The sequence below is a fragment of the Chinchilla lanigera genome, unplaced genomic scaffold (assembly GCF_000276665.1).
Source record: "Chinchilla lanigera isolate Chin_1 unplaced genomic scaffold, ChiLan1.0 scaffold00023, whole genome shotgun sequence".
Taxonomy (NCBI): Eukaryota; Metazoa; Chordata; class Mammalia; order Rodentia; family Chinchillidae; genus Chinchilla; species Chinchilla lanigera.
Genome location: NW_004955424.1, coordinates 20,356,495 through 20,381,509, shown reverse-complemented (window position 1 = coordinate 20,381,509; position 25,015 = coordinate 20,356,495). Strand labels below are relative to the sequence as shown.

The following is a 25,015-nucleotide window of genomic DNA, read 5'->3' as shown; positions in this document are numbered from 1 at the left end:
CTGTCTTCCTGAGAAACCACTTTGAAGATACCACCATGTATTACAGCAGCCATTGATATTTTCCTACTCATCTATCCATAACTCTGTAATGTTTGTATTGTTCCTATCCTATTTCATAAATGGATGTATGTTTATTATTATGTGTTTCCTACAACAACTATTGAGAACAGTCAATGAATATTCAATTGGTCACTCATGTATAGCTCTATTTATTTTGTTTAGAAGCCACTTTGAAGATACCAAAGTATAGCACAACAACTATTGATAATCTCCTACCTCTTCTGTCTGTATTCACAATTATTTGTCTATTTGTTTTCCTGAGAAACTATCTTGTACATAACAATATGTAAAACAATAACCATTGATAATTTCCTACTACTTTGTCTGTAATTTGGTAAGAACCCCCATTATTATGTTATCCTTCTTTTACTCTTTAAAATAAAAAAAAAATTTAAAAAAAGACTGCAGGTGGGAGCAAAGGAACCCTTTTACATTGTTGATGAGATTGTAAACTAATACAACCACTATGAAATTAGTATGAACATTCCTCAATAAAATAAAACCAGAAATTCCATTTGACCCAGTTGTTCCCCTTCTAGGGTATCTTCCTGAAAGAGTTAAAGATGTATTACAGTGACACATACATACCCATGTTTATAGCAGCAAAATCCACAACAGCTACATCTTGGAAGTGACCTTATATGTCCACTAACAGATGAATGGATAAAGAAAATGTGGTATTTACACACAATGGAACAGTACTCTGCCATATAGAATAAACTCGAGTCACTTGTAGGAAAATGGATACACCTTGGTCATAAGGTTTAGTGAAATAAATCAGACATACAAGCTTAAATATTACACGGTTTTTCTTATAGGAGCAGTCAAAAATCCACATAAAGAGTAAAATAAAAGACAGATAATAGGAAATAAGAAGATAGATCTTTTGCAAATAGGAAGGGGACCTAGAGATGGAGGGAAGGGAGGAGAAGAAGGGGGAGGGAAATTAAGATATGTTATGCACATGTACCAACTCTCCTTGAGGAATGTAATCATTATGTACTGTAAACATGTATTAATAAAAAAAAAATTGAAAAAAAAGTAGGTGATTTACCTTCTTCCTCTGCTCTGCCATGCCTACCCTCCAAACACCAATTATTTTATAAAAGCTAAGAATACCTTAGAACTATCTCAGATTATAATTCTAATTTTAATAGTTCTAAGATCTGAGAGAGAATGATCTCTATGGCCCCCACCAACATTACATATCACTTATCAGACTTAGTAGATAATTATAGTTTCCACTTTTTGAGCTCTTCCTTCTGTATGCTAGGCACAGGTATATGTATAGTGTTTCTAATAACCTTAGGATACAGTTAGTACAGTTATTCTTCACATTTTATAGGTGAACAAACACAGAGACCTTAACGACTTGAATAAAATCATGTGGTTAGCAAGTGGCAAAACTGAAATGTAAACCCAGGTTAGTAAGACACAAAATCTGAAACTCTTTCTATTATACCATCGTTCTTCAAAATGATAAAGAATCCACAAAATACAGACTAATGGTTCAGTCATAAATTATAAAAATATTAGAATTTATTTGGATTTTATTTCAAGGCTGTTTATTTTACATTTCAAAAATGATTCTTTTATCCATTATTAAAATTTATTTTCAGTGTATAGTCCCCTTAAAAGAGAGATAAATGCCTTAAACCAGCAGTGGCAAACCTATGACATCCATGCCACAGATGGCTGTTTGTTATGACTGAAAGTTCTAAAAGATTTGCTACAAGCAATTAGTTCATATATTACAAAGATTAATTCTTATATATTAAGTATGCATTCCAAATGTCAAATATAAACTTCTATAACAATTTGTCTTTTCTCCCTAACTGCTATATTACCTTTCCACTTTCTTCCACTGGCAAGTACTCTATGAATAAGCAACATCCTCACAGACTAGCACTTTGGGTAGCACAAAATAGGACACAAATTTCTTTAATTCTGGTTATAGCATTTTTTTTCTTTAAAGCTACCAAGATAAAACAGTTGTTGTCCATCATCACAAGCTCAAGAGTACTATTTTAGAATTCTGTCTTCCATTCCTCCTACTCTGATCACAGAACAGAATGAAAAGGCCTCAGAATATAAATATAGTAAACCTAATTCTGTAACTTACAAATATAAAACAAATTTATCACTAAACATTTAGGTTGAAAAAAGTATTTCATTTGAATTTCAACAGCTTTTGGAATTCATGAATATTCTATTGAACTACTTTTTTCAAAGGCATAGTATTTTCATAATTTATTTTCTATTAAGATGCATAAAAGAAGCATAGGTTGATGAGTATAGTGATGAGTAAAAGTATCTGCATAGATTGATGAGATTTTAATTGGCTTTTGTGTTTCTTTCTTTAAGGTATTACCCTACCAGGGTACAGACTTGGAATGTGAAACTAAAGTCTGGGAGCAAAACTGTGTCTGTAAGCCCACAATTTTCATCACATTTATGAACCTGTTCTTACTCAAGGAATACTTTTTTTACACTTAAAAATGTTGCCAAGGGAAAAAGTGATCTCATTTTCATTTTCAGTTATGAGAAGAAGACTCATATCTCTTTCCCTACATCTCTTCTTTCCTTGCAAGCCAGTCCTTTCTTTTTCAGTTACTGAGGACGACTGGGCCTAATTTACTGCACAGTCTAACACAAGATTTCATACTGCCATGTCATGCCACTAGAGTGCAACAAAGTGCTTTCTTCTCATTTTAAAAACCACAGTCAGTTTTAGAAAGGTTCTATAACTAAGTGTGGAAAAAGTACAGAGATCAAAAAGTTTTGCTATCACTCAAGTTTTAGAAGATTATTGGTAAGTCTAAAGTTCTAAATTTTAGATGTTGACTTCTGAAATATAGAACATTGTAAAGTTTAAAGAACTACTGAATAATAACAAGCAAAAGACTAGACTTGGAAAGCTAGAAATATAGTAGAAATGTATTTTTTAATGAAGAATATTTTGCTTCAAAATAATCTTTACTGTGAAAGTGAAAAAAGCCATACTTCAGGAAAAGTTGGTTTTCTGTGCTTTAATTCCTTCTTATAAAATTAGCTGACACATACCAGAACTGCTTAGAAATGCAAAGCAATTCATTCTGCTACATATCCTTTCAATTAAAATTCTATCAACTGCTATTTCAGGTAAGAAGCACTCAAATTTTCCCTTTTTCACAAGCGTAACTTTTTTCCTTTTGAACCAAAATACTATTAGTTTATCAGTTAAGATTAGAAGGTTTATAATTATAACAACAAAAATGAATTTAGGCTGGGGATATAGCTCTGTGGTAGAACAGGTTCTTAGCATGAATGAGGTACTGGGATTCATGCCCAGAACAGGGGAGAAAAGAGGGAGAGGGGAAGAGGGAGAGAACAGGAAAAGAACAAGGAATGGAGAGAGAGAGAAAGGGAGACAGAGAGAAGGAGAAAGGGGTAAAGAGAGAAGAACATTAAAAGAAATGTAGCTTGCTAAATAATTAAATATAACTTATTAAATAACTAAATCTAAATTCACACAAATGGTACCATTTAACCAGAATAAAGTTTTCCATATTAAAAAAAAGTCTAAGAGAAATTACCTTTTCCTGAAGCAATTTTGAGGAGGCTGCATCACGATTACCTTTTCCACCAGCAGTATTAAAATGAGACCATGGTAAAACTGAATTAAAAGTTAAGGAATCATCCAAGGCAAAATCCGGTTTCATAAAAATCTATTAAAAGAACACATTTTCTATAATTAGACTAAACACCTTCTTTATATCCATTATCCCTTCTAACATTACAAGACCATTAAACAAAAATTAACTTGAATCTTAAGTAAAAAGAGCAAAAGCAAGTGATAATAGGCTGGGTTATTCACACAAAAGTCTGTATCATGAAATTATACAAGCTTAAAATCCTTATTTAAAAAAATTAAAAAATGTTTTTTACCAGTAGAGATAGCCAATCCATTACCACATGCTCAAACTTACTAACTTGATCCCAACAGGCACGTAACAGAGACAAATACCATACTTTCTTAAAATTCTATATTATTTCCCATGGATAATTTTTTAAATGTCAATTATCAATTTTCTAACATTTTTATTTTTGCCTGCTAAAACTTCTTTCAAAATTAGACACATTAAGATTTAAAAGCAAAAACATTCAACTTTATGAAGAGAATGTTCCTTTTCCCTTACATACCATATCCAGCTAGTCAATGAGACCTAAATATTATATTTCTTAAATATCTCTTGAATTCCCTCTCTTCTTTCTCTCCTCAGTGCTCATCTGTTCAGCCCTTCATTATCTCTGCCTTACAGTAAATAGCTATTTACTGTCTTCCCTCCCTAATCCATCCCCTGGTTTGCTGTCAGAGGTACACTTTCTAAAATCAAGTATAATTGCCATTCTTCTTAGATTTTCATGACCCACAGATCAAACATTTTAGAATGGCACCAAAATTCATGTTTTTTGATCCCACTTATCCCTTTGGTATCTTGTCACTCTCTTCACTATTTACACATCACATTCTATCCATACTCAATTATCTGCTATATCTTCTTATGCTTAAACTTGTTTACACATCCTTTGTCTTAGAATGTCCCTTCTTGCCTAGCTGGAGAACATGACCTAATCTAAAGGGCAAATATTTCCTAGTGTATGAAACAGAGATTAATAACCTAATCACCCCTACCTCAATTAAATATCTCATACTTCACAGAAATTAATTTATATGTGTATCTCTCCCTAGAGACCATCTAGTCTACACAACTGGATTCATAGCTCCTTAATCACTGTATTGCTACTACCAAGTATGGGGCCTAAAACATGGTTTAATCAACTTATTAATGTTTATGCTGTATTTTATTTACTGGTTCATTTTGCCTATATCCACAAAACTAGTATGAATATGATAGGGAAAATCTAGTAAAGAACGGGAGTAAATTTCCTAATTCCTGCTTTAGTACTATAATGAAAAGTATTGACTAAATCAGTAAGTATCTCTTACTTGTTTCTTACAATAAGCACTGAGGGGGAAAATGAAGATAAATTACTACTCAGATCATAATCTCAAGGATCTTTAGTATAAGGAATGTAATATATATGTATATAGTTGGCTCTCATAATCCAACTATCAAAAACATTTGAAAAAGATTGTATCTGTACTGAACATGCACATTCTTCTTCCTTGTCATTATTATCTAAACAATATAGTAAAACAACTATTTCCATAGCATTTATATCATATTGAGTATTATAAGTAATTTAGAGATGAGTTAAAATATATAGAAGCTTATGTGTAGGTAATACACAATGTAAGCATCTGAGAATTTTGATATCCACAAAGAGAGTTCTGGAACCAATCCCCTGTGGATATAGAGAAACAAGTATGTAAAATCTTGCAAGGAAAGGAGTGACAACTGTCTCGGGTGAGAGAGGGGAGAGTTCCTAGATAAAACATTAGGGAAATTTGGCAAAGGGAGCAGTTTTCTTCAGCTGGGGAAAAGAAGAAACCACACAGTACTTGTTCATGCAAAGTTGCCATGTTAGCAGGAACTTGCGCAGCACTGTACAAAGGAAGAGGACCAAAAAGTCCTCCAGGCTGAGGGAACAGTGCAAGTAAACCACTAAACCAGCAAAACACAACTTGGCCAAAATAAAAAATGTATAAAGCTTTGTAGACAAAAGTTAGAAGCATGACTCTGATGGAAGCAAATCCTGAAGGGCTTTAAGTTTGAATTTTATTTTGTACATATCAAAGAACTTTGCAAATGATCCCCTCTTGTTTGTTTCTTCTCCTAAAGAGCAACTGTCCCAAACCTCTTTGACAATTTGATGGACACAATGGACTCCCTTCCCAACAAAAAAAATGCATGTATTATGCAACTCTACAACATTTTTCATATAAAGAAAATACCTTTAAATAACTTCAAGGGGTAGTAAAATCAACATAATTATTTTTTTAGAATAGATTTAAGCATAATTTTCAATGATGAAGAAGAGAATGACAATACAAAAGAGGAAGAATACCATAAACATGCCATTTTAATTTGCTAATTATTTTTTCACTTAAAAAAGAAAAAAAAAGCTACACAGCAAAGCCTCAGAAGAGGCAAAGTCGTCCAAATGTCAACAGCCAAATGAAAACTAAACAAGACAAAATTAAAGGCCAAGTACTAAAGAAAAGTATTCGCATTTTTAATCTTTGTTACCTTCGGTACTTGCTCCAGATCTGTCCTGGATTTATCTACAAAAAGAAACATATGATTTTTTTAAACTTGTTTTAACTATATCTCCATAAATATTTTGACAGATTCAATATAGGTGACAACATAATAAGTTTTTCCCCCATCAACTATCCACTAATCCACTCACTGCATATATAGTAGTAAGTAAATGATTAAATAAAACATGCTTCAAATAATTTTAAGCAATTAGTAGCAATAAAACAAGAAATACATTTCAAAATGTTATCTATTTGTCTATCTTTGCAGCACTGGGAAATGAACTCAGGGACTTCTCACTGAACTACATCCCCATCTTTTTCTAATATTTATTTTGAGACAGGGTTTCAATAGATCGTTAAATTTCCCAGGCTGGATTTAAACTTGGATCCTTCTGCCGCAGCCTCCCACAGTACTGGGATCATAGGGGTGTGCCACTATGCCCAGCTTCAACTCTTTTTAAAACAAATACAGAAAAATTGATGGTCTTATCATATTTTGGTAAAATTAAGTATTATTTATTAAGAATTAAATTAGAAAATGAATTAAATTTTAAAACAAATATTATTTTTACTGTTTAAAATATACTCCATCCCATTTAGAATTTCTTATGATCAAAGATTACTTTTACATTTCATCTCAATTTTCTTTTTAGACTTCTTAAGTTGTATCACTTACAGACTTACTCATAAATGAATCTGCTTTACCTTCAATCTTGCCAGTTTGGTCTTACATAAGATACTCTGGTCCTTTACAAAATTAACCTTTCTGTACTTAGACTCCATTCCTTCCTATTTCTTCTGTGAACTTGCTTCATAAATTACCCCTCTCTATATCTTTCAACCTCTTTCCTTTTACCAATTATTCTATCTCTGCATATAAATAAGTTCAGTTCTTTCCCACTTAAAGGAGAAACAAGAAGAATGAGAACAACAACGACAACGAGAAAAAGGAAAAGATAAAAACACAGGTCTAAAACTATGTTGAAGCAAGGCAGCCATCACAGGCGCAAAGAGTAAGACAACACTTTATGCTCAGAGTTATGTAAATATGTACCTCTTTTGCCTCATGTAGTCCTCTCTTCTCTTATCCCTTCTCCTCCCCTCCCCCTGAGAACACACTCTTCCACACTATACTCTCTCAAAGGCAACACACTCTCAAATCTTCAAGTTACATCCCTATTAGTAGTCTACCTTTTTTTCTCTTATACTCACTGCAGCACTGGAGTATAACAGCTACTCCAATCTAAATGCTCTCCCTAAGATCTCTAACTGCCGAATCCTAGGAGACTTCTCAGTGTACAAACTGACCATCCCGAAGTATTCTTATACTGCAGACTAATCATTCGTCTCTGAAATCTTACTACTAAGCCAGGGATACAGCTCAGTGGTTCAAGTGCCTGCATGGCAAGCACAAGGTCCTGGGTTCAATTTCTGATACAAAAAAAAAAAAAAAAAAAGAACTAATGAATTCTCACTACTTTTCATGTCTGAGGGGGAATTCTCTCTTTATCCCTTAAATGTGATCATAGTGTTCTATAACCTGTCCTTTTCTTCTAACTATTCATATCTCCCCTGGGCAATCCCATTCATATCCTTGAATTCAACTACCATACCACTGTCTAGCATATTATCTATGATAATGTTTACCATACCTATACATATCAGTCTACATTTCTCTTTCCTGAGCTCAAGGTTGGTAACCTAACTATAAACCTTCAATTAAACTAGTCGCTATCTCTTCCAAAATTTGTCCTTATATCTTGCCTCTCTGACTGAACTGCACCTCTCACACCTAAACAAGAATCCTTGGAGTCATTTTTGACTGAACTGATCATTAAAACCTATGGCTAAACTAGGCCTGATAGTGTATGATCTTAGCACTGTGAGAGGCTGAGGCAAGAGGATCACAAGTTCAAGCTCAATCTAGGCAACTTAGGGAGATCTTGTCTCTAAATAAAAAACCAAAAAAATGGCTGGGGATGTAGCTCAGTGTGAAGGCTCTGGCTTCAATCTCCAGTACCACAAAGAGAAAGAGAGAAAGAAAGATGGAAAGATGGGAAGATAGAAGGAAAGGAAGAAAGAAGAGAGGAAGGGAGGGGAGGGGAGAGGAAGGGAGGGGAAGGCATAAGAGAAGAGAGGAGAGGGGATGGGAGGAGAGGGGAGGGGGAGAGAAAGAGAAAGAAAGGAGAAAAAGAAAAAAAGAGGGAGGGAGGGAGGGAAGAGGAAAGAAGGAAGGAAGGAAGGAAGGAAGGAAGGAAGGAAGGAAGGAAGGAAGGAAAAAGAGACAGACAGGAGAAAGGGGGACAAACGAAGGGGAGGGAAGGGGAGGAAAAGAAAAAGAAGAAAAAAAGAAAAAGTAACTCTATACTGCCTTTAGAAAAAGTAAAATTCCTGAACATGGTGCACAAGGCTCTTTAATGATCAGATCCCCACATACAGTGTCAGCTTCATCTCTTATTCTCAGGACAGTTTATACATTAGAGTCTTGCAATTACTCCTAAGTAGTTTTAGGAGTTCTTGCTTGACGTGAAGGCTTTCTATAAACTGTTCCCTTTCCCTGGAATACCTTTCCTCCTGCATACATTTTCATACTAATTAGTTTAAAACACAGCATTTCATCAACCCCGGGAAGATTTCTAAAAGTTTGTTAGGAATGCTGTGCATGCATCCTCACCACACTGAACTTACTATTTAATATACAGTGATATAATTATTAATCTATTTCTTTAACCCTGCTTAAGAGGCCATCAGCTCCTTGAGGACCAAGACTACTACTTCTTTATTTTTAATCATAAAGTACCGAACACCAAAGTACTAAATATTTGTCACACTAAAGGATTTCACTATTGTCACACCTGTAATTTTTCTCTTTAAAGCTTTAAAAATATGGGAGTAGGCTACAAAATTTTACTAGAAATAAAACAAGGTTTAAATATTAAGATTGCTCATAATATGTATGTTACATTTTATTATCTACAGTTAACACATATTCATACCATGAGTATGTAAAAGAGTCCTGTCGAAGGTATCTTTAGGAGGACAAATATTCTTGCATCTCTCATGAATCTTCTCTCGCTAATTAAGAAAAAAAACAGTAAGTAGGTAACATGATCAATGCTATACAGAAATGTGAGCATTCAAATCATCTGAATGTTCCGTTAAAGAATACAAAACTATGCCAAATTAGTTCTATAATTTTAATATTAAATCATTAGCCTTCTGAACTTAAATACAGGTAACAAGTATATTTCATGAACCAGATGCCACTCTAAGATCTATAAATATAAAAGATTTTTTGCCATTCTAATAGGTATGTGTTGGTATCTAACTTAAATTCATAATCTGTGTGTTCTGTTTAAAAGTATCTGCTAGTACTAAAAATGAATCAGATGCTGTACAATGTCAATGTCAATAGTATAACCATATTCAGCCTATCTCTAAGTCATAAAAAGAAAAAAGGAATCAGGTAAAATAAAATCAGCCAAATTCAAATTAGGCTCGTGAATGAAAAAGCATAAAAGCCAATAGTTATAAAAATAAGTAAGTACTGAGCCAGAAACAGTGGACTACACCTATAGTCCTAGCTACTTGGGAGGCTGAGGCAAGAGGATTGCTTGAGCCCAGGAGTGCAAAGTCAGCCTGGGCAACACAGCAACATCTTGTCACAAAAATGACCAAAACACACACACACACACACACACACACACACACACTCATATATATGCATATGTGTGTACAAAATGAAGTACATATATGTGTATATACATACGTTTTTATTTAATATATATCCGCTGTATCACTTCAACTTTTTAAAAAACAGGGTGAGACTGTAACTAGGAGTATATTGATAATAACTACTCACTAAAAATCTAAATATGAATGAATAAGCCATCTCAAATTGAGAACTATAGTAGCTCTTGCTTTCAAACTGAGTTTAAAGCAACAAACAGTTACAATTATACCTGGATATAGTCAGCGAGAGACAGAATGCTCTGTTACATTGTCTGTGATAAATGAAACACAGAAACAGTTTTACTCTGCTAAGTTCTCAAATCTTACAAGTCACCTGGGCTTTATAGGACTAATAGAACCACTTTTATTCTTGGTAGATAGAATATGTTTCTTATTGAATCTTAGTACTAACAGGAATGTATAACTCTTAAAAAATCACTACAGAAAGAGAAATGTATTAAAAATATATCTAAGGAAAGAATTAATCATAACCCAGGATATCAAAATTTATATGAATAAAAAAGAATACTATGAGCTGGTCAAAAACTATTGGTCAAAAGTCTACAACCAATAAACTAAAAATATTTATATTACTTTTGACCTGACTTAACAAATTTCAATATTCAATATTACCTGAGAGATTTCCTGTTGATATATTGTAAAATGTTCCTTGCCGATCTGTGGGAGGTAGAATGACGGTATGACTTCTGTGTCTACAAAGTCCAATCCCCATGTTTTTGTGAAGAAGTCAGATTCTCTTTTTGCTAATCTAGGATCATTTAATGCTGCTGGAAGATTTACTTTGGAATGATATATAGTCCATCTATGCTGATCTGTAACTAGAGATGGGGCAACACATAAACTACTTGAATCACCTGCAAAAAGTAAAGAAAAATTCTGTAAAGTTGATTCTACATTTATAAGTTCATTCAAGAAAAATACAAATGCTTAGGTTCTATTTTACCTAAACCAAACTCTTTCTTCTGTGGTAACTTATTAATAAAAAGCAATCTGACTAAATAATCATCTTCCAGCATCAATTATTAAAAGGATGAAACACATGTACATGATAAAGGATATGCAAAATCTGAGGGCAGTAATTTCCACAGCTGGTGGATATAAAGAAAATCTTTTCATTCATTTCTTCATTTCATGTATAATTTCTCTATTATTCTTTGCAAAAATAAAAATACAATTGCATTATGGTAGGCACTTCCAGTTCAAACAGCCTTTGGCTTGTAATTAGGTGACAGTAACCAGAGAGGAATGCAAAACTACGCAGTCTATGGCATTAACCACAGAGAAAAAAATGCACTCTTAGTTCTCATTATTTGTAGCAATTTTGTTCTATAACGTCACTATGAAGAACTAATCAGGAAATACAGTACTGAACTCTGCTCCTATATGAAATTAATGGTAATGTTCCTGTGAACTTCAGATCATATTTTCAATAGATAACCTTATTTTGTGCATGTTTCTGTATAAAGATACCTTATTTGCTATGTAGCATTGATTTGCTAACACTGAACCCATAGCTAACAGCACCGTAATCCATGCCTGAACAACACTTATTCTATACATGACTTCCTCATTAAGGCACATCACAACTTTCTTGCATTTAGGAACACTATACAGCACTTCTATGCTTGGAGGCCATTTTAAACAGCAAAATCACCAACAAAAAGCACAAAAATGTAAAACACATGGCACTACATAGATAACAAAAAGGATACTTTTTCACAGTATAAGAACTGAAATAAGAAGTCACAGAATTGGCCTATGCAATCAGAGATGAGAATATGTGTCTCAAACAACCTAAAAATTTTGCCGTTCTGCTCATGTCCACAAATGAGCACAAAAGAACATGAGTGTTGATTTTGCATTTACAAGCAGGAGAATATGCAGTGACTAGAATCTGCAAACAATGAAGACTGACAGTATGTTTTAACTGAACATCTTTCAATCTGTACCTTCATTTTACATCATTTTTCAGCTAATGTAAATAACATTTTATAGAAATGCATGAAAAAAACTACATCTCAATTTCCCAATTATTTCCAAATTCTTCATCTCTTTATTTTTAACACTGTAAAATTTATTATTTTAAGGTCACTTTATAAAACTTTACTAAAGATAACACAAATCAACAGTAAAAGTTCTTAAAAAAAAAAAAAAGCGTTACCTGTGGGTTCCTTGGGACATACGTCTGGCAGTGACTGCACAGGTCGAATGTGTTTTGTTGAATCTACCTCCTTTTTAAAGAAAATATCACTGCTGCTTCCTTGAGGCACTGGTGAAGAACTGTGGCTTGAAGCCATTGCATAAAATCACCACTCAACTAAAAATGAGTAAGAAACAAATAATAATTAAAACATGTCATATGAACCAAAATCCATCCATGGATATTACACGTTACAAATTTTCTTTCAAAACCAGAAGGGTTTTTCAAAGTCCTTCAAAGTACAGGTATGCAATGTGAATATCTGCTGTTAATTATGAAAGCTACTCATAATATTTAGTTTTCTCTGAAAGTTATCTGTCCTTATTTGTTAAAAATTCTTCCTCAAATTAAATATCTTCAGTCTTTTATCCAAAGTACAAAGATAACAATCCTGTACCCATATATTAAAAATGACACATTCCATTCATCCAATAAGTATATATTTTAAAAAAATAAACACTCCCTTCACCCAACAAGTGTACAGTAACGATTCATAAATTTTTGAGGTATGTCTGCCTGGGTTCATATCCCACCTTTACCCACCAACAGTATGATCATGAGGAAATTTATGTAACTTTCTGTGCCTTTCCTTATCAGTAAAATGGAGATGAAAACAGATCCTGTCTCATATAGTAATTATATGAATGGATATACATAAAACATATAAAATAATGCCTTTCTTAAAAGTTAGTATTCACAGATGTTAGCTATAATTATTTTTAATACATGACTGCCACATGTAATTAATAATTATAAACTCACTGTAATTAAATGAGAAAAGAATGGGCATTCTTCAAAAAGCTTACAATCGCATTAAGCCACAAAAACAAATGTATATAAGTAAAACATATTGAGCTATTTACCTTTTTAGTAAGTGCTGAAAGAATTTGTGGGGCAAAACAAAATAAATAAGTATACAGTATCTGGTAAGACTTTATAAATGAAGCAATACTAAAATTGGATATGAAGAAACTATTTATTAATTATTTTACTAATGAAGTATTTAGAGATCACCTAGTCTAAGTTCTCTCACACTAAAGATAAGTACAGTAAAATCCAGAAAAATGTATGTAGTTAGCAAGTTTTTTAAAAAAACACAAGCTGAGAAATCTAGGGAAGAGAAAAATAAGAGTGGGAAGTAAGGAAGAGAGCTATAAGGCTAGTATCCATGACAAACAGCTTGTCTACTCTAACTTCCGTTTGCTAAAGAACTAAAAATTATATTTTCTAGATTTCCTTCCATATCTAATCTCAGCACTTTCAATGCAAAGGAAACAAACCCAATCACATCGTTCACTTAAACAAGTTGCTATTCCAGGGCATAATGGCACATGCCTATAATCTCACCTACGAGGAGGCTGAGGCAAGAGGAAAGCAAGCTGGAGGACAGCCTGGATAACTTAGCAAGACTGTCTCAAAATAAAATTTTAAAGAGACTCCCCCTCTTAAAAAAAAAAAAATGGTGGTTAAGGCTCAGTAGCAGTAGTTTAGTGCTTGCCTAGCATGCACAAGATCTGTGGTCAATCACCAATACAGGGAAGGAATAAGGAAAAAGGGGAAGAAGAAAGTAGGTGTTAAGTTTGTGTGTAAGTGTAGGCAAAGAGTTTATGAACAAATCACTGATTGCACAGGAAATCATACAAAGAATCAGCAACTGGGATCACATCATATAGAAAAGCTTTTGCATAGCAAAAGAAACAACCACCACAGTGAAAACACACAGAATGGGAAAAAATGTACCAATTATTCCTTAGACAAAGGACTAATATCGAGAATATATATTAAGAACTCAAAAAAAACCAGACCCCTCCAAATTTAAAGACATAATCCAAAAATAGGCAACTGAAATGAATAGACATCCAGATGAAGAAATACAAACAGCAAGTAAATACATTAAAAAATGTTCAACATCACTGATCATTCAAGAAATGCAAATTAAAGCAACACTGAGATGCCATCTCACTCCAGAAAGAATAGCTATCATCAAGAAATCAAACAATAACAAATGCTGGTGAGTCTGTAGAGAAAAGACTTCTCTATTGGTGGCAGTGTAAATTGTTCCACTATTCTTCTCCACTGTTGGTGGCAGTGTAAATTGCTACAATCAATATGGAAATCAATATGGAGATTCCTCAAAAAACTAAACCTAAAAGTTCCACTTGATCTAGCTATTCCCCTCTTGGTATCTTCCCAAACGGGGTAAAAGCTTCACACCACAGCACACCCATGTTTACAGCAGAACAATTTGTTTTTTTTTTTTTTATTTTAAAGAGAAAAAATAAATAAAAATGATACAGAATTTCAAAACAAGATATGAAATTAGCAATGGTTATTATATTACATATCATTATCTTCAAAGTAGTTGCTCAGATTACCAGATAAAGGCATGCAAAATTGATCAAACAATATAAGCACTAAATGCTCCTTTCAATTAACTAAAAGAAATTGGTAGTACATTTACCTTAGCTATCTTGTGTGTGTGTGTAGTGTGTGTATATGTGTGTGTGTGTGTGTGTGTGTATATCCCTTTTTTCCTTTCCCCCATCCCAGTTGTTCTTCTGAGCAGTTTCTTTCCTTCTCACAAAATCTATTGTACCTTTTCAATCTTATTTATTCTTTCAGTTTCTTACACTAGGGAGACAATACAATGTTTAACCATGCCAGCCTGATTTATTTCACTTATGACTGTGGCCTCTAGTTGCACACATTTACCTATAAAAGCCTCGAGTTTGTCCTTCTTTATACCTTAGTACTACATTGTATTAAAATACCACATCTTTTTTATCCATTCCTCTGTTGATGGATATTTGGGTTGTTTCCAAGATTTAACTATGACAAATTGTGCTGCTATAAACATGGGTGCACATGTATCACTGTGATATGATGTTTTTAATTCTTCTGAAAAAATACCCAGAAGGGGAACAGCGGGATCAACTGGGATCTCTAATCCTAATTTTTGAGGAATCTTCACACTGATTTCCAGTGTTCGTATCAGTTTACACTCCCACCAATAGTGGAGAAGCATCCCTTCTTCCTCACAGCCCTTCCAGCATTTGTTATTGTTTGATTTCTTGATGATAGCTATTCTTTCTGGGGTGAGATGGAACCTCAGTGTTGTTTTAATTAGCATTTCTCAAATGACCAACGATGTTAAACATTTTTTAATGTATTTGTCATTTTGTATTTCTTCATCTGAGAAGTGTGTATGCATCTCAAATGGCCATTCTTGGAATGGGTCTTTAACTTTGGGGGGGGGTTCATTTTTTCAATTCTTTATATCTTCTAGATAGAAGTCCTTTGAATGAGGGACAGTTGGCTAAAATTGTTCCCACTCTATGGGTTACTTTTCAGTCTGCTGATTTATTTTGATGTGCAAAAAATTTTTATTAAGATGACAAACCAATTGTTGATTCTTTGAAGTATTTCCCCTGCAGTTTGGCTTTTATTCATCAACTCTCTATCCTATATTTTCAAGATTTTTACCTTTCTCTTCCAATAGATTTAGTGTTTCTGTTTTAATATTTAGATCTTTGATCCATTTTGACTTTAGTTTAGTGCATAGTGATAGACATGGGTCTAAGTTTAGCCTTCAGCATGTGACAAGCCAGTGTTTCCAGCACCATTTATTAAAGAGGCTATCTTTCCTTTTTTTTGGTTTTTCTCCAGTACCAGGAACCAAACTCACGACCTTGCACTTGCCAGGCAGGCGCTTTTGCGGCTGAGCTAAATCCCCAGCCCCTGAAAGAGGCTATCTTTCTTCCAATGAACATGTTTGGCTTCTTTGTCAAAGATAAGGTGGCTGAGTGTGTTTGGAGTTGGGTCTGCATCTTCTAATCCACTGATCCTGTTTTTTTGCCAGTACCATGTTGATTTTATCACAGTAGTTTTGTAGTATAACTTCAAGCCAAGGATTGTGATGCCTCCTGCTTTGCCTTGGCTGCACTGGATTGTTTTTGCTATTCTGGGTCTCTTCTGGTTCAAGATAAATTTTAGGCTTGTATTCTCTAGATACTCTCTAGCTTTTCAATTCCATTAACTGATATTGAGCTATTCAGAATTTTTATTTCTTGACTCAGCTTTGGTAATCCATTCATTTTTAGAAATTTATTTCTTCTGTGTTTTCCATTCTATGCAAGTAAAGATTTTTGAAGTAGGTATTAATGATCTAAATTTTCACAGGATCTGTAGTGATTTCACCCTTTTCATTTCCCATTGCACGAATTTGAGGGTTTGTTTTGTTTTGTTTTGTTTTGATAAGGTATGCTAATGGTATTTTGGTCAGGACTGCATTAATTCTGTACAACAATTTTGGGAGTATGGCCATTTTCATAATGTTGGTTCTTCTTATCCATGAGCAAGGAATATATTTCCATTTTTTGAAATCCTCTTTTATCTCTTGTTTCAGAGTACTGTGATATTCAATGTATAGATCTTTTACTTCCTTTGTTAGATTGATTCCTAAGTATTTCACTTTTTTGGATGTTATTGTGAAGGGTGCTGTTTCCCTAATTTCTCTCTCAATAGGTTTGTTGTTTGTGTACAGGAATGCTACTGATTTTTAAGTGTTGACTTTGTATCCAGCTATGCTACTAAATTTGGTTGCTAAATCTACAAGTCTTTTGGTGGAGTTTTTGGGGTCTTCTATGTAGAGTAACATGTCACCTGCAAATAATTTCACTTCTTCATTTCCTATCCTTATTCCTTTTATTTCTCTTTCATATTACTCTAGCTGTTTCCAGAGCTATTGAAAAGGAGTGGTGATAGTGAACACCCTTGTCTTGTTCCTGATTTCAGAGTGAAGGCTTTGTTTCTGTCCATTTAATATGATGTTGGCTGTTGGACTGTCATAGATGCTTTTTATCAGATTGAGGGTAAGACCATCCATTCTGATCCTCTGTGGGATATTTATCATGAATGAGTGTTGGACTTTGTCAAAAACTTTTTCTGCATCTATTGAGATTTTCATGTGATTCTTATATTTTGCTGTATTGATATGGTGTATTATGTTTGTTAATGTGCATATGTTAAACCATCCCTGCATTCCTGGGATGAATCCCACTTGGTCATGGTGTATAATCTTTTTTGATGATTTGCTGCATTCTGTGTCCTAGTATTTTACTGAGGATTTTTGCACCCATGTTAATTAGGGAGATGGGCCCGTAGGTCTCTTTTTTTGGTTTGGTCTTTCTCTGATTTTGGTATCAGGGTAATACTTGTTACCAAGAATGAGTTAAAGAGAATTGCTTCCCTTTGAATTTCACTAAAGAGTTTGAGGAGTATTGGCATTAAATCATCTCTAAATTTCTTGTAGAATTCAGCAGTGAACACATCAGGACCTGGGCTTCTCTGTGTTGCTAAGTTTTTAATTATGGTTTTCAATTTCATTAACTGATATTAAGTTATTCAGAATTCTTGTATCTTCTTGATTCAGCTTTGGTAATCCATTCATTTTTAGGAATCTGTCTATTTCTTCTGTTTTCCATCCTATGCAAGTAAAGATTTCTGAAGTAGATATTAATGATCTTCTAAATTTTCACAGGATCTGTTAGTGATTTCACCGTTTTCATTCCCATTGTATGAATTTGAGTTTTTTCTTTCTTTTTTTGATAAGGTTGGCTAGGGGTTTATCAATTTGATTTATGCTTTCAAAGAACCAACTCTGCATTAATTCTTCATATTGTTTTCTTAGTGTCAATTGTGTTAATTTCTGCTCTGGTCCTTATAATTTCCTCCCTTCTTTGGGCTTTGGCCTTGACTTGCTCTTCTTTTTCTAGAAGTCTGAGGTGCAGCACTAGGTTATTTTTGCTTGTTTTGTTTTCCTGATGTGAGAAGTAACCACTGTAAATTTCCCTCTTAGGTCTGCTTTCACTGCTTCCCACAAGTACAAGTATGTATATATATATGGTGCTTGTAAATAGTTTAATTTCTTCTTTACCTTTATCTGTGACCCATTGGTTATTCAGGAGCATGTTATTTAATTTCCACGTGTTTGTGGAGTTTTCATAGTTTGTTTTGCCATTAAGCTCCAATTTCATTGCACTATGGTCAGATAATATGCATGCAATAATTTCAATTCTCTTGCATTTTAAGAACACTTCAATTCCTTAAGCATGTTCTATGTGCTAATATATGGTCTACTTTGGAGACCATCCCAAGTGCAGCTAAAAATGTATATTCTAATGATGTTGAATGGAACACTCTGTAAATGTTTGCCAAGTCCACTTGTTCACAGGTTTAGCTCAGTTTTGTTATTTCTTTGCTTATTTTTTCTATAGTTGATCTATATCTTTGTGACGATGGGGTATTAAGGTCCCCCATTACAATCACTTTATTACTTATTTGATTTTTCTTATCTATTAGTATTTGTCCTATATAGTTGGCTGTTCCCCTATTTGGTGCATAGATGTTTATGATTGTTATCACTTCTTGAATTTTTGCCCTAACAAGTATGTAGTGACCTTCTTTATCTCTTTTGATCATTCTTGGTTTGAAGTTCACACTGTCTGCAAACAGAATAGCTACCCCTTCTTTTTTCTGAGTTCCTGTTGCATGCAGTACTGTTTTCCAACCTTTGACTTTCAGTCAATGAATTTCTTTTTAGTTTAAATGTGTTCCTTGTGTACAGCATATTGCTGGATCTTATTTCTTGATCCCTTCTGCCAGTCTCTTTCTTCTGGATTTTTTTGTTTTGGTTTGGTTTGGTTTAGTTTTTTTTCTGGTACCAGGAATTGAACTCACAACCTCCCACTTGCCAGGTGGGTGCTGTGCCAAATCTCCAGCCCTGGTAATTTGTTTTGTTTTTTGTTTTTTTGATGCAGTCTATTTCTTTTGATTGGTGAACTAAGACCACTTAAATTGATGGTCATAACTGATATGTATTGGCTTATCTTTGCCATGTTATTTTCCTGCTGTTGGTTCCCTACTTTTCCCTCATTTAATTGCTTGTCCTGCTTGGTGGTTTCTTTCTTTTGTTGTTCTTGGAATTGTGTCAGATGGTATTCCCATGCTTGGGAATTTTTCTGTGATTACTTCTGCAGATAGTTTATATCATTTGTGTTTACTGTGGCTTTTTTCATTGACACCAATTATTCTTATTTTTGTTTGTACTGTCTTGCAGCTGGTGAATTGTTATTTCCTGATCTTTTGTTATTTTCAAGGGCTCATTCCATTCATTATCAATAGCCATGATCCTGTGTTCAAGGTCTGAAAGTCTGTCTTCAGTTTCATTCAAGTGGTTTGCCAGCTTCAATGGAATTTTAATTTCCTGGATATCTGTTTGAATCCACTTAATGCATTCTATTTCCTTCCTGTATTGATCATTCACAGATTCCATCTTCTTCCTATTGTCATCTCTTTATCTATCTCTACTCTAGATTTGCTGAGCAATTCCTTTATAAATGTTGACATTTCTTTTTTTACCTGAGAGATTATTTCTGATCTGATTTCCTCTACAGTTTCATGGATTTGTTTATTTTGGTTGCTATCATTTTAGACACTTCAGATGTGTGTCTTCCAATTTCTTCTATGTCAGTGTCTCCTGGACTTGTTCTGGGTGGGCTGGAAGTCTGAGATTATATTTTGCTTCTTCATCTATTTCAAATAATTTTTTTCTGTGATGATCCTTCTGAGTTTTTGTAGTAGGTGGCTATACTACTAGTGTCAAGGAAATGTCTCGTCTTCAGGGATGTCTTCTTTGTGTAAGAGATTCATGGTTTGTGTTATGTCTCAAGATCCAACCTCTGAAGTGATTAAGAGTGGGATATTGGTAGCTGTTTGACTCAGTCCCCAGTCCTTTGGTGTAGGGCTGTGGTGAGGTTATTACCCTAGAGCTTCCCAGTATTGTTACAGAAAGGAAAACAACTCGTTACAAGACATATGACATTTGAGCTAATGTAGTACAATTAGCAGTAACAATACAATTAGAAGTAACAATTAGCAGTAAGCACAATTTAGAAACTCACAAAGTGTGGTAACTATGGATTTTGTATTTAAGTCATAGAAGCAAAGTATATAGTTACATAGTAGAACCAATCATAAATTAGGAATTTGTATGCAAGGTGTTCCCCCTTGGTAGAGTGGTTTTACCTTGTGGTGGGGAAATTTAAGGAGGATAATGTATAAAACAAAGATAGCTGGAAATGAAGTAGTAACAAGGCTAGAGGACAAAGGATGACCATGCAAGGTTTGGGAAACTAGAGCAGGTAGAAAAGAAAGAGTGGAGGAATATTTGAGGGATTATCTGAACTCGGTCTCTGGGTTTGGGGGATGGGAATAGTTTTCTGTGTCTAAAATTGTCCCCAACTGTTTAGAAAAAGAGACCAAAAAAATAACAAGAAAAAGCAGACAAAAGTTGAGAAAAATGAATAGAACATAACATAAAAACAAAAGTGTAACAAGATAAAATTAAATTTTTTAAAAGGGGGGTGGCCCCACCCATCTGCTTCTATTCCATATGTCTTTGTCCCTCAGCATAATGCTGGTTCACCTTACCACCTATTGGTTCATGTTTCAGATTTGTTCATCTTGCTAGTCTTGTCTGCCCCTCATGTGCATCCTAGGTACAGTCTTACTGTGTGGCTGGCATTCCCCCAGTCACCTCGTCCCATTGATGCAGGGGGAGGGGCAAGTCTCCTAGATTCCTCTCGCTGGGCCAGGTGCCGAATCCTGGCTTCAATGTTGCATGAGATATTTCCACACCTCTACTTCTGCCTGTCTATCATGTGCACCATATTCAGGGTCTTTTGTGTTGCTGGCATTCCTGCAGGTCTCCAGGCTACTCCTCTCACCAGTTGCACCATCCCAGGTCCATAGAGAAAAGGAGGAGCTGAACCCAGACTTCTCTCACCAGCTAAGGCATCCCAGGGCAATGGAGGAACAGAGGGGAACAAACTCATACTCTTCTTGCCAGTCTCACCATCCCAGGGTGAAGGAAGAGAGGGGCACTGACTCACACTCCTCTTACCAGCCATGCCATCCCGAGTGATGTTATGTCACAATTTTAATAAAATTTTGGAAGAAAAATACTACACACTTGTCAAGTATTAAATGGTGTAAAAGATAAGCATCCAAGTATGGAAGTATCCCTTTCCATATTGTTATTACCAAGACACTGTGAAGAATACAAAATATACATGATATGATGAAGGAGTTTTATGATGCTTACTAAACTGACTCTATTGCAAGAGAATGGAGCAGACTATCTATGAAGATATATTTGTACAAGGGCAGGTATAATACAAAATACATTTCGTTTTTCTTCTGCCCACCCTCCGTTATTTGACTAAGGGATACTTTTCCATTATTTTAACTGGCAATGTCTTTCTAATAAATATGCATAAGCTTAAGCCTTCCTTACAAGAGGCATCTGCTTTACCTATTTTCTGAGAAAAACAACTTGCTGAATCTCAGAAAGGTTCTTTTCTTCAGATAGTACTTATCAAAAAAAAAAAAACACACACAAAAGAAAATTATATCTTAATGACCAGATTTAATCTTTTTGTGTCTTTGAAATGTCACCACTTGAGAATAACTGAGAAATACTGTCTAAAACAATGGTGGTCAAACTTGGGCCACAAGGTAAAAGAATATTCTACCATTTTTATACCTAATTTCTAGCAATGAACTGTATTTTTTACTTTTAACATTCTTTAGGACATAGTAGTAATAAATTGTGTATAATATATTTCATCATCTATTCTTCTGTTGGTGGCAATACAGTACAGGCTGCTTCCACGATTTAGCCATTATGCATTGTGCTGCTATAACCATGGGTATGCATATATCACTATAATACACTATCTTCTACTCCTTTGGGAAGATACCTAGAAGGGGAATAGACTTTCAGCCTTTTGAAGAATCTGCACACTGATTTCCATAGTGGTTGTACAAGTTTATACTCCCACTAACATCAAGAAGAGCTCCTTTTCCCCACAGCCTCTCAAACATTTATTATTTGATTTCTTGAAGTTAACCATTCATTCTGAAGTGAGATGGAAACTCAAATATTGATTTAATTTGGATTTCTAGAGTCACCAGCAATGTTGAACATGTTTTCATTTATTTATTGGCCACTGTATTTCTTTTCAGATATCCATTTTGATTAGGTCTTTACATTTGTGGGGTCTAATTTGTTGTTGTTGTTGTCTGATGAGCAGCTGGGAAAATTTTTTTCCCATTTGGTAGACTGTCTCTTTACTCTATTGGTACTTTCTTTTGCTCTGCAGAAGACTTAATTTGAAGTGAACCCATTTGTTGATTGTTGGTATTATTACTTGCTCAACCATAGTTCTGTTCAGAAAGTCTTTGCGTTACACCCATTTAAATGTTTTACTTCTTTTTTCTTCCAGCAGATTCATCCTGTTCTAATATTCAGATCTTTGATACATTTTGATTTTAGTTTAGTGCACAGTGACAGATATGGGTCTAAGCATAATCTCCGGTGTGTGGATAGTCACTATTCACAGCACAATTTGTTAGAGGTTAACTTTCCTCCATGAGTGTATTTGGCCCCACTGTTAAAGATCAAGTAGCTGAATGTGCATGGAATTGTTTCTTCATCCTCTATTCTGTTCCTCTGATCTACAAGTCTGTTTTCTTTTTCCCAATATCACGCTATTTTTATCACTATATCTTTGTAGTATAATTTGAAGTCTGGGACTGAGATGCCTCCTGCATTTCCCTTGTTGCCCAGAATTGCTTTTGCTATTCTAGCTCTCTAATGGTTACATGTGAACTTTTCTTTAGTTCTGTGAGAAATGCTCTTAGTATTTTGATTAGGATTATGTTAACTCTGCATAAATTTTGGTAGTATAGCTGTCCCTCACTATATCACAGTTCACTTATTGTGGCTTCACTGTATCTGTGGTTTTGTTTTTTTTTAAATATTTAATTCTATATCATGGAGTTTCCATTATATCACAGGACTCTGTGGTATATAGGTATTTATATAATACAGTTTTAAGTACTTTTGCCTAAAAAAATTAAAACAATATAAAAAAATATTAAAAAGTTAATTCAAACATATTAAAAATATATTAAATCAAAATAAAATACAGTATGTACTTCATCAGCAGATGAATACCACACTGTATACAATGGAAACATAGTATGCCACTACTGCTTGTGCAAGTTTGCCAACATGAGATTGTACATGGCACACTATTAGCTAATGGAATGGAAGGTGACCAATCACAGCATTGTGTTCTGTATCCTGGGTACTGATTGGCTCAGTGACTACTGCATCAGCCTGTTTACTCTCCTGCACTGTACCTATACATTAAGCATCTTTCCTTGCTCATCCTGGTTGTGTAGTACATTCATATCATCATCATCACCTTCATTGCCATCAGTACTACACAGCTACATAATTCATGATCATCATCATTCAAGTTGTAATATACTTCACTGGTGAGTACTCATATAGAATTTTATGTCATTAAAATTATACAGGTTGAAGAGCATAGAAAGTGTTTAAGAGTATATGAAGTGTTTATAGGAGTGTGGGAAAGGTAAATAAGAGATTAGGAAAGGGAGGGTTCGCTTCTGGGCAGGAGCGCAGAAGGAGGAAGTTCTGGATCTCCGCCAGCACAGCCCATGTGTGGGTCCTGTGTGCACCACAAGTGGCTGGCAGGCACAGAATCAGGAGGCCCAAGATCTGCTCACACCACGGTTCGCAGCTGAACACCGTGAGAAACAGATAGTGCCCCCATCTACTTTCCAGTAACAGAGCAGGCATCCCATAAGGCTGCTGCCATTGCACTCTGTGTCTCCACCCTCCGTGTGCCCAGGACACACAAGAGACTGTCTCAAAGGACCCACAAACTCGCTAACACCAGGGTTTGAGGGGCACCCCTGCGCGTGCTCAGTGACACATGAAGCCCCAGAGCAGGGCATCCCTGAAACTGAAGCCACGATTTGCATCTGGGTTCCAGGGAAAACATCTGGGCAGAAGCGCAGAAACAGGCAGTCTGTGATCACTGCCAGTGCAGCCCATCTCTGGTTCCTGTGCTTGCAGCGAAAGGACTGCAGACACAGAATCAGACAGTCCATGAACTGCAGACCCTGCAGTCCGTGTTTACGCTCTACCTTCGCCCTGAACTCCCTGGAGTCATAAGACCAACTGGTCTGTGATCACACCACCAATGCAGACTACTTCTGGTTCATACTCATGCCCTGAGCTGATAGGGTACACTGGACCAGATTGTCTGTGACCTGATGACATTGTGATTGTCATGAGACCTGGGAGAACCAAGTAAACTTCACCATCTAGTAGAAGAACCCAGACTAAGCAGCACACCCCAGCGGCCACTGAGGAGCAAGTTTGGCCACCAGGAAAATTAGGGAGGTTAGTGACCTTAGCTGAGCTGCCAGGGAAGAGTGAGACTGAGTGTTCTGCCTCCAGCATCAAACATGACAAGATGAAGGACTAAAATGCAATCTCAGAACTCCACCCCACTCAGAACAAGTCCAGGAGACATCCACATAGGAGAACTTGGTAAACACACACCTGAAATGGCTGAAATAATTGAAATGGAAGTAAAGAAACAACTCCATCAGGCCACAGAAGACATCAGATCACAAATAATCTCTCAGGAAAAAATGAAATGACAATAATAAAGAATTGTTCAGCACATCTAAAGAAGAAATATATAAAAAAATAGATGAACATAGGCAATGGATGGAAACATTAAATGAACAATAGAAGAACGAACTAGAAAGCATGAAACAGATTCAAAGAGACATCCAGGAAATCAAAACTTCCATTGAAACCTGGCAAAATCACTTAAATGATGGGC

The 25,015-nt window shown here is 35.0% G+C and overlaps 1 protein-coding gene across 1 annotated transcript in view; it reads right to left on the bottom strand.

Annotated features, from left to right (window-relative positions):
• Vps54 (vacuolar protein sorting 54 homolog (S. cerevisiae)) overlaps positions 1 to 25,015 on the bottom strand; it is a gene marked incomplete at its 5' end in the record, with an annotated part of 114,644 nt that overhangs the window by 62,143 nt on the left and 27,486 nt on the right. Inside the window, 5 exon segments of the mRNA XM_005385705.2 lie at positions 3,636 to 3,767; positions 6,255 to 6,289; positions 9,265 to 9,343; positions 10,634 to 10,875; positions 12,183 to 12,338. Of these exon segments, the coding sequence (XP_005385762.1) occupies positions 3,636 to 3,767; positions 6,255 to 6,289; positions 9,265 to 9,343; positions 10,634 to 10,875; positions 12,183 to 12,318 (624 nt within the window).